The following is a 10,721-nucleotide window of genomic DNA, read 5'->3' as shown; positions in this document are numbered from 1 at the left end:
GGGCCAGAAAAATTTTCTGACCCTATGTGCGGGGATGGGAATCGAAGCCAAGTGGGCTGCGTGAAAGGGCATCGACTTACCCATCACGCTATACCCGTCCCCTTGCACTTTATAACTTTGTGCGTTTGAATATTGGAGCATCGGAACATTCCAACTTTAGAACACAAGAACTTTCGTAATTTAGAACTTGAGAACTATAGAACTTCAGAGTTTCAGAGCGTTAGAACTTTTAATTTCCTGAACTTTTCAGCTTAAGTACTTTTCATTTATTCAGTTTTTGAGGTTTGAACTTTTTTTATCTTTGGAACTTTCAACATTATAACACATGGATCAATAAGTCCCGAGACTAAAGTAGAGATGGCGCTCGTAGTAAACTAGTAACCACGTCTTTCTAGAGTACTAACCTTTGCTTGAAACGGGTCAAAATTTTAAGTCGATCCGACCAGAAACAGCTGAGTTATCGAGGTTGGAGTAAAGTCGTTTTGTAGTTTGTTTAAAAAATGGAAAAACCCGAGTTTCGTGTTTTGATAAAACATTGTTTTTTAATGGGTGAAAGCACCGTGCAAGCGAAACAATGGATTGAAAAATGTTATTCGGACTCTTGTCCATCAAAAGCAACGATTTGTCGGTGGTTCGCCAAGTTTAAACGTGGTCGTACCGACACAAATGACGCGGAACGCTCGGGTAGACCTGTGGAAGCCGTTACACCGGAAAATGTGAGTGAAGTGACAAAAATTATAATGAAAGATCGTAAAGTGAAGCTCCGTGAGATTGCTGAGATGACACAGATATCATATGGAAGTGTATTTACTATCCTTCATGAAAAATTGAGCATGAAAAAGGTTTTTTCCAAGTGGGTGCCGCGATTGCTTTCGATAGAACAAAATGCACCCTGCCACAAGTCGATGAAAACAATGGCGAAATTGAACGAATTGGGCTTTGATCTGCTTCTCCACCCCCCATACTCGCCAGATTAAGCCCCCAGTGACTACTGGCTCTTTGCTGATCTTAAAAAATGAGGAGGTCATCGCTGAAACTGAAGCTTATTTTAAAGCGAAAGATAATTTTTTTATAAACATGGTATTGAAAATTGGAAAAACGTTGGAACCATTGTATCATCCTAAAATTATTTTACTACTGCAAAGGGAAGGGATAAAAGGAACATAGAAAGAACATGTGTAAGGTAAAATGGGTAAGGTAAGAAGATTGAACTAAACCAAACATGATCAATTCATTCTGCATCCCCGGAATGATGCCGAACGATTAGTGATGGTGTAGAAATGCACATTTAATGATTCTTTAACCCCTGAAAGAAATTGAAAATTCGACAAGTAGAAAATCAGTTTCCAATTTTTGTCTCAGACTACCAAACAGATTACCAATGTGATTGCAGCTCAAATCGCACCACTGTGTACTGGAAATTTGGAAAAAGAAACGGAGATTCTAATGGCATTTATTAACTACAAAAAAATAAAAAGCCCCGGGTGACTGCCTGGTGGAACTGAATATCGGAAAAGAATTTTCCTTCGACAAAAAAAACTTGATGATTAAAATAGAAATTGTGGAACAATGTTCAAAAACTTTCAGATGCCAAGCTTTTGAACTCACGAAATCCGCACAAAAAATGTTCAATTCCAAAAACTGAATAAGAAATTCAAAGAGTAAAAGGTATATGAATAAGACTAGATGTTCTTTATTCATTTTAAGGCAACAGAAATTCTAACAGAAAGAAAATTCTGGTGACCTTAGAGACTCAAAGTAATTTTGTTATCCTACTCTTCCATTATACAAAACCAGGAAAATTTTCTCATCAACAAACTGCTCGCCGTCTGTTACAGATCATACGTTTATCCATCTCAAAACAAACAAACAAAAACAACTACAAAAACCGAAATCCTTCCACACACCTCAATCCCTCAGACACCGGCCGCATTGACATCCTTCTCGCTCTTGTGGTAGATCATCGTTTCGTAGTACTTCATGTTCGGTGTGAACCAAGCCGACTCGTCGATCTTACGCTCGAACGGATAACCGAACGGAAGGGTGTCGATGTAGCGCGCCCCGGAACCGACTCCACACGACAGCACCGGATCGTATCCGGTGAAGCGGGCAACCTTCGGTGCCTGGTACGGTACGAGCATGAAGAAGAACTGGAACGGCATACCGCCCTTCTTGCCCTTCGGTAGCATCAAACGGGCCGGGAAACCGCAGTGGGCTTCGGTCATGTCCAGCGGGAACTTACTTTCGCCGTTGTAGGCCAGCATAATTTGCTTGTACAGTTCGAAGTAGGTGGTGCGATCCTTTACGAACCAGCTGAATTCCTTCGAGTTGCGACTGATCAGATTTTTGCCCGGAACCAGATCGACCAGGAAGTGATCGAGTTCGTAGAAGTTTTCCCGGTTTTCGTTCACTCCGTAGATGTTACCGTACTGGTCGTACTTGGGACCGATGAACACCAACAGCATCGCCTGATGAGCCTTGTCGGAGACGACGTTCAGATTGAACGTGAACGGAAGATGGTTTAACCGTGGAACTCGAGCGTAGATAACGAAGTCCTCGCCTTGATAGTGAGCCATCTTGCCGAACTTCTTCATCTCGGTGGACGTCATCGAACCATCGTCGAACACCTCCACATCGACGGCGTTGGTGATGTCGGCATCGAACTTATCGAAGTAGGTAACCAGTTTGTCCATTTCAACGGATTCGATCCGGACACCGGGATAGTTCAGTTGTTCCTTGCTGTAGGACGGCAGCTGGTCCAGATAGCCATAGTAGAAATGGATGATGCGTTTGTACAGCTGGTAGAACATCGGATCGCGCAACGCGGTTTCGAACTTTTCCAGTACGGACGGAATGATGCGATACTCGTTGAACACCTCGAATGATCCTCCCAGGAAGAATTTGGCGAGAATTTCGAGATAACCGTAGAATCGTTGGTTAACACTGTCGCCATTGGATTGAACCAGGTTTCCCAGGTATTCGACTCCTTGCGGGGTAGTAATGTTGACGACGGTTCCATCCAACAGAGTAATGAAACCATGATCGATCGCTTCCATGAGCCGATGTTCGTAGTCTTCGATTTCCTCCAGCAGGTAGCTCTTGTCATGCGAGGCGGCGAAATAGTTGCACCGAACCGGGAACGGTACCCCGTTGTAGTAGCGCAGATAAGGATAGTAACCGGTGGTTATGGGCTCATGCCACGTGAACGTAGGGATCACTCCAAGATCGTTGGACAGACGTTCCAGGTAGTAGCGAGCGAGCAGTTGCTGATGCTGATACAGATAGAACTCACCCCGACGATCCTTGTACAAACCGAATTCTTTGCCACCCATCCAGAAGGGGTAGTCAGCGTGGAAGTAATAGTAGTAGGAGTTCAAACCGATGTCCTCGGTGAAGTACGCTAGCCGTTGTTCCGGTCCCGTGTGGATGTAGTAGTTGGTGTAGTTACTGGGGATGTACGTGGTGTAGACGTTGTTGATCTTCTTCATCTTGTAGAAGCCCTGCATTTTGTAGCTTTGTGCTTTACTGATGACCACATCATTGAAGAAGTAGAACGGATAGATTTCGTACGGTGCCGGCAGGACAATACCCTGCATATCCGGTCGGTGTAGAACAGCGACCGTCAGTGCGTACACGAACATACCTTCGTTGATGTGGAACCGAGCCCAAACCATCGACTTGTAGAAGGTGTCCCAGTCCTTGGCGTAGTAGAACAGATGGAACAGAGCGATGGCCTCCTCCCGGTGCAGCTCGTTGTGGATGGAAAAGATCTCCTCCAACGGGAGCATTCCGTGCTGGTAGAACCGGAGGAAATCCTTCACGGCTTCCACGTTGCTGTAGTGTTCCAGATACTGTTCCACGTTGAACTTTTTCGATTCTTCCCACAGCCCGGTGTGCAGTTCCGGTTGGTGGACATGCTGGAAAATTTCCAGCATCGCTTTCTGCTTCTGCAGGAACGTTTTATCGCCATATTTGACATCCTTGGTCATGTAGCTGCCGCTGGTCACCGCCACCGCCACCACCAGCAGACAGACAGTCACGGCCAAAATCGATCGCATCTCGTCGGGACAACTTTCACTGACCGACCGTACACCACTGAATGATGAGTCCGGACCGGGGCGGAATGAACTTTTATAGTCGCCACCTGCGGCACCCTGGTCGTAATTGATAATTCTGAATCACCTCTGACCACCGCCGACGCTTATCAATTTCGTGGCTAACCACAAACACTGCCCGGCCGGCCGTCCGTCCGAAAAATAGATGCAATAATGTTGCACATTATCATACTGGTAGTTTTTTTTTTGTTTGGCCGGCAGCCGCTGGCGCATGTTTGGACCGTTTTTATGAGCTGTGCATAATGAGCATGGGCTGTGTGTTTGGCGGTCTGTTCGGCAGATGCAGCTACATGGCCACTTTTTTTTATTTCTTTTTTATTCGAGCAATCAAAATTTCAATGCAACTTTGTGCAGTGGTGTAATCTCCCCGGGTCGGCACACACGGCCTATGCGAAAATGACACACAGGACATGGTGAGGATTTTTCGTCCGAGCGTCCGGGCTTATCTCGACTGTCGACAACTCGACTCATCACGCCAGAGTTTCCCAGAAGGAAACTTGCCAACAACGAGTCTAGCAAGATGTCAAAACGAAGATAAGACCATTGTTTCTGTGGTTTCATTCTCTTGGCCACAAGTCCCGGGGCCGGTCGGTCACAAGACGCATCCTTCTTTCAAACGAAAATGACACCACACATCTAAGATAAAATTGAATACTCTTTCATAATTACATTTCACAGCACTATCGCGATAGGAAACCGGACCATGGGTAAATCCCAGTTCCGTACACGCAACAGCAACAGAAGCAGCTCCAGTGTTTGTTTCGGGGGCACAGCACAGGACACTCCCGGATGAGATGACGACCGCTGACGGGAGGGGGGTTAGAGATTGCAGAAGGAAGGAAGGAAGGAACTACATAAGAAGAATTTATTTAGCAACAAGTAAAACTGCAACTGGATGAAACATTCCCATTGTGGTCTAATTCAGCATGTGTTTGCACAGCCGAGAATGAAGATAATGGCAGGCTCTGTTTCCTTTTTCTGTGCCGGTTGACGGTTTCTGGAATTTGGAAAACGAATAATGTTGTTTCACATTCCCTGGAATTTCTTACATCTTCTGTACTCTTCGCGATAAAAAACGATATTGTATTCAAACTAACAATTGTACGTAGTTAAACTTGAGCAGAATGAAAACCGGATGAAATTCACGAATTTTCAAACCTTTGATCGAACGCTCTTCATCTGCTTTCGGACAAGCGTTGCAATCGAATTTTTTGGACGCTTGAGCCCAAATTTTTTGAACTTCTGCATGTTGCCAGCTGCCTTACCAGTCTTTTGGAAGACCCTTTTCACGATAGCTCAGTAACGTTCGATGGGTCGAATGGTTGAGGGCAATTTGGTGGATTGATATTTTTCCCAACGAAATGTATACCCTTTTCCGCAAGCCAATTGACAGTGGTTTTGGCATAGTGAGCCGACGCTAAATCCCGCCAAAACAGTGGAGATGTACTATGCTTCTTATATAAAGGCAGAAATCTCTTCTGGAGTCACTCAGATCGATAGATTTCTGCATTTATAGTTCCGGTAGTGTAAAAAAGTGGTTTAAAACACCTTATAAACCTGATTCTAGTCTGAAACCGGTTGCTCGGCCATCCATGGAAGTTGACCATCAATGTTAACTTCCCTCTCTGAGCAGCCTAGATAGCCGTGTAGTGTCGGTAGCGGTTTCCCAACTGGCTAAGAATAACGCTACGGTCCACCTGTACCGGTGGTATAAGTCCACCAAACAGGTAAGCCGTGTGGCATCCGGCGGAATTATTTTTTACCAAGAATTGATCCACTGGTTTCCTGTTCCATGTCGTAAAAGGCCACAAAAATAGGAACTCCTAAGTCAAGGTGTATTTCCGTGCCGATGGCTGAATGGCTGCAGGAGGTTAAACATTGCAGTCGTGAACGGAATATCTTGGGTTTTTCCCTTACTGGATACACGCAATGCTTAGCAATCAATTTCTTTGATCATCGCTTCGGCGAGCCAGAGATTAGAAAGCTGAGTGTCTGTGGGTGTCCTCAAGGTGGTGTACTATCCCCACTTTTATGGAACCTAGTCGCTGATGGTTTGTTAAGGAAACTTAATAACCTTGGATTTCCGACTTATGGTTTTGCCGACGATTATCATATATTGATGACCGGTATAAGTATTAACACTCTCTTTGATTTAATGCAGCAAGCCCTGCGATCTGTTGAAAAATGGTGTTGTCAGGTTGGATTGTCTGTAAATCCGGGCAAAACATCAATGGTGCTTTTCACTCATCGTAGGATAATCACAGGAGCTCGTCCGTTACAGTTCTTCGGTTCAGAGGTCACTGTGGTCGATCAAGTTAAATACGTCGGGGTTATTCTTGACTCAAAAATGAATTGGTCTGCTCACATTGACTTCAGGATTGAAAGAGCTTGCATGGCTTTCGGCCAATGCAGACGAGCTTTTGGAAAATCATGGGGACTCAAACCCAGATATATTCATTGGATCTACACAACTATTGTTAGACCAATTTTAGCATATGGATGTCTTGTATGGTGGCAGAAAGGAGAAGTCGCGACAGTTCAGTCAAAGCTAAATCATCTCCAAAGGATGGTCCTAATGGCGATGACAGGGGCATTCACGACAACTCCTAATGCTGCTCTAGAGGCGCTACTGTGTATTAAACCACTACATGTGTTCCTAAAACAAGAAGCATTATCTTGTGCATACCGTCTTAGGGTTACAGGGCTTTGGAACAGTAACCCATTAGATTATGCTACCAGCCACACTCGCTTGTGGTCTCAAATGTTTACGTGGGATGAGTATTTACTCGCTCCTAGTGACCTAACTCTCACATGCAGTTTTCCTTTTAAAACATTCAATGTGAGCTATCCTCTTCGTTAGGAATGGTTGTCTGGTTGTCTGGAACGACAACTTGATGAACACATAGTTTGTTTTACGGACGGTTCTCTGTTGAATGGTCGTGCTGGTGCTGGTGTCTACTGTCGTGAAATGAGGCTGGAGCAGTCTCATTCACTTGGTAGATACTGTACTGTGTTCCAAGCAGAAATCTACGCAATTCTGTGTGGAGTACAATCGGCACTTCAGCAGAGGATCTGTGGTAAACGTATTTATTTTTGTTCCGACAGTCAGGCAGCCTTGAAAGCACTCAGTTCGAATGACTCACGGTCGAATCTAGTGATCGCATGTCGAACTCAAATTGAAGACCTCAGCATTTCAAATGCTGTTTACTTCTTATGGGTACCCGGCCATTCTGGTATTACTGGAAATAAATGGGCTGATGAGTTGGCTAGAGCTGGTGCAACGAATGATTTCGTTGGTCCTGAACCAGCTTTACCACTTTCAACTAGTTGGATAAAGGACAAGATACGTTCTTGGGCTGCATCCAAACATGCCAGCTACTGGCGCAGCTTGCAAACTTTCGCTCAGACAAAAGCATTTCTACCAGATTTAAATCTGAAAATGTCAAAGTGTCTACTGCATTTCTCCAAGTATCATTGAAGTATTCTGGTCAGAGCTCTGACTGGACATTGCAAACTTAATTATCACATGGCTACTATTCAACGTGCTGAGTATTATTTGTTTGATTTGTGTGAATGCGATTATGGTACTTCATATCATCTGATATGTAACTGTCCCGCATTGACGCAGCTACGTATCCGGGTTTTTGGTTCTCCATACATGGTTGAGTCTGTGTATGCGGAGCTAAAATTGAAGGATATTCTCTCGTTTCTCACCCAATGTGGTAAGGAGCTATAGTCAGAAGAGTTCATCGTTCTTCCTGGAGTGAATGAATCCCTTCTGTATTCACCTTAAATAGGGTTTAGCAGATTGTTTGGCATCCTTTGGGGAGTACCGAATTTACTTCTGCTCGTACATACTGCGAGTTGCGGGGTTGGAGGTTTTATTAACAGCAGACTGTTCAGGACCTCGTAGAGGTTCAGAATTTCCTTCTGCTTCCACTAAATGTGATCCTCAGCAGATTGTTCAGCATCCCTTAGGGGTGCAGAATTTACTTCTGCTTTTATGTGTTTTTGTGTCGTCAATTTTTCCCATCCTCCTAGTCCAACCCTTACCATTTCCTTTCAATCCTTCCCTCTTATATATCGGGAAAATGATGCTAAAAACAAATTGATGGCAAGGCACAAATCTCCAAATATTAAGGGGAACGTGCCATTTGAACCAATTTGTTCTGATTCCTGATTCCTGATTCTAGTCTGAAATTTTCAAAAACTGTTATATGACTTTAAAACCTTGACAAACTTGAAAACAATAAAATTCATCGACTTTAAGAAACGGAAAACGTACAATAATTAATAAAACTTTATAAAACTTAATTAAAGGTAATCAAACTTATTAACGCTGTGTGCTGTATCTAAGCTCTTTGAATTAGTCGTTTTGGATTTCATCATACTCAATCGCTCTAATTATATATCTTCAACTCAGCACGGTTTCATGCCAAAACGATCTACATCTACGAATCTTTTGTGTTATACTTCCTATGTCATTCATTCGATACAGGCGCGACAGCAGGTTGGCGCTCTATATACTGCGCTGCTTTTGATAAAATAAATCACCAAATAGCTATTGTTGAACTCGGAAGACTTGCATTTAGCGGTCCTTTTTTGAACTGGCTGCAGTCTTATTTGATTAACCGTACTATGATAGTTAAAATCGGTGACTGCACAGCCGCACCCTTCCTAACTAACTCGGGTGTACCTCAAGGTAGTCAGCTCGGACCCTTTTCATTTTCGCTGTATCTGAATGATTTGAATCTTGCGCTGCAATGTAAAAAAACTATCATTCGCCGACGATTTTAAATTGTATCATCCTATTAAAGACCTGGAAGATGCCAGATCTTCTCCAGTTGGTGCGACCTCAATAGAATGGTCCTGAATGATTCAAAATCTTTCGTAATTTCTTTCTCACGTAAACGCACAGTAGTTGTATTCGACTATACTATTTCCCAGACTATTCTCAAACGAGAATCGACTGTCAAGGATTTAGAAGTTCTGTTGGATTCAAAACTTAATTTTAAGAATCACGTAGAGTATACGATACGATACTAAGGCTTCCAAAATGCTAGGATTCATATTTCGCATTACAAAGAGCTTTAATAACATATATTGTCTTAAAGCACTATATTGTGCACTGGTTCGCTCTATACTCGATTATGCTGCAGTCGTCTGGGCTCCCTATTATCAACTCGACATCCAACGCATAGAAGCTATTCAGCATAAATTTTTTCAGTTTGCCCTTCGCAGTCTTCTTTGGAGGGATCCCAACAACCTTCCCAGCTATAGTGAGCGCTGTAAACTTATCGATTTAGACTTGTTATCCGTACGCCGAGACATCTGTAGAGCTGTTTTCGTGACGGATTTGTTACAATCTCAAACTGATTGCCCCGAATTGTTACATAAACTGAACCTAGCTATAAATTTTCGCAATCTCCGATCTCATTCGCTTCTCAGAATTCAATCTGCTCGCACTAATTACGGCTAAAACGAACCGTTTTCTAGTATGTGTCGTCTATTTAATCGATGTTCTCACTTGTTCGATTTTCACCTATCTCGCAACACCGTAAAAAATTGTTTCTGAATTACTTCTCTACTTCTTAAGTATTGAGGTTAGTAATAGGGATAGTTTTAATTATCAGTAATAAGTATATGACATGGTATCTGCTGGATTATTGTGATCTTTTCCACTCCGTCTCTTCACAACCTTCATTGGAAATTAACTAGATTCGCTCGTCGAAATTAACTCAGTCGTTCATTCTACTTTTTCTTTGTCATTCACCATCCGTTTTTCGATCACTAACCAGATCTACATACCGATTCTAACACCGTCGTTAGCCCACTCTCGTTTACCACCCCACCCCCTCACCAACCCTTATATAACATTTACCTACCCACTTTTTTCTTCTCTCTCACCTTTTAAGCACGAGCGCTATTACTATGCTTGGTGTCATAAACTAGTTATAGATAGGGTTATAGATTTAGTTTTAATTGTTAGTGTTAAGCCCAAATGTATCTGTTGGATCATTGTAATCTGTTGATACAAATGATGAGGAGGTTTTATGCCTGCTGGAGAGAGAGAGAGATTGACAAATTTCATCTCCATCGGGCTTTTCCCTGCTCCAAAAGAAATAAAAGAAAGAAATAAAAGAAATAAAACTTTAAAAAAGTTGAAAACCTTAAGCTTGATAAACCTAAAAAAATTAATAAAATTCTAAAGGTATAAGAAACCAGAAAAACTTTTAATATGATCAGTATCTAACGGGGAAACAGATTGGAAAACCGACATGTGAACACAATGACGTAATGAAAACCGCGGAAATGTTACCGCAGAGACGGGAATCGAACCCGTAGCTAACTCTTAACCGGGAAAATTGTTCTACCAATTACATCGTAGATAGCGAAATAGACAAAAACAAAAGTCTCAAATCAGTATCGTGCGGCAAGAACAGATGGGTAGAAATAGACTCGTGATCATTGTATGTGTTTCTGTTGAATTTGTTTCCGTCGATACGGGACTGTAAGTGAATACCGTAGTGGCTAAGTAGAGCGAAGCATGCTTAGTTTCGTCCAATCAATTGGACTTTCTCTTCATGTGTTTTCATATGCAGGGTA

General features: G+C 42.8%; 1 protein-coding gene across 1 annotated transcript; it reads right to left on the bottom strand.

Annotated features, from left to right (window-relative positions):
• Positions 1–1,832: 1,832 nt before the first annotated feature.
• On the bottom strand, positions 1,833–4,118 carry LOC131432969 (hexamerin-1.1-like). Its single transcript, XM_058599632.1, has one exon. The coding sequence runs from the start codon at positions 4,056–4,058 to the stop codon at positions 1,917–1,919; it is 2,142 nt and encodes a 713-aa protein (XP_058455615.1). The 5' UTR covers positions 4,059–4,118; the 3' UTR covers positions 1,833–1,916.
• Positions 4,119–10,721: the final 6,603 nt, after the last annotated feature.

This window comes from Malaya genurostris, chromosome 1 (assembly GCF_030247185.1).
Source record: "Malaya genurostris strain Urasoe2022 chromosome 1, Malgen_1.1, whole genome shotgun sequence".
Taxonomy (NCBI): domain Eukaryota; kingdom Metazoa; phylum Arthropoda; class Insecta; order Diptera; family Culicidae; genus Malaya; species Malaya genurostris.
This window is presented reverse-complemented; position numbering and strand designations above follow the sequence as displayed.

Coding starts and splice junctions, on each gene's coding strand:
- LOC131432969 (XM_058599632.1), bottom strand. CDS start 4,058: ATGCGATCGATTTTGGCCGTGACTGTCTGTCTGCTGGTGGTGGCGGTG.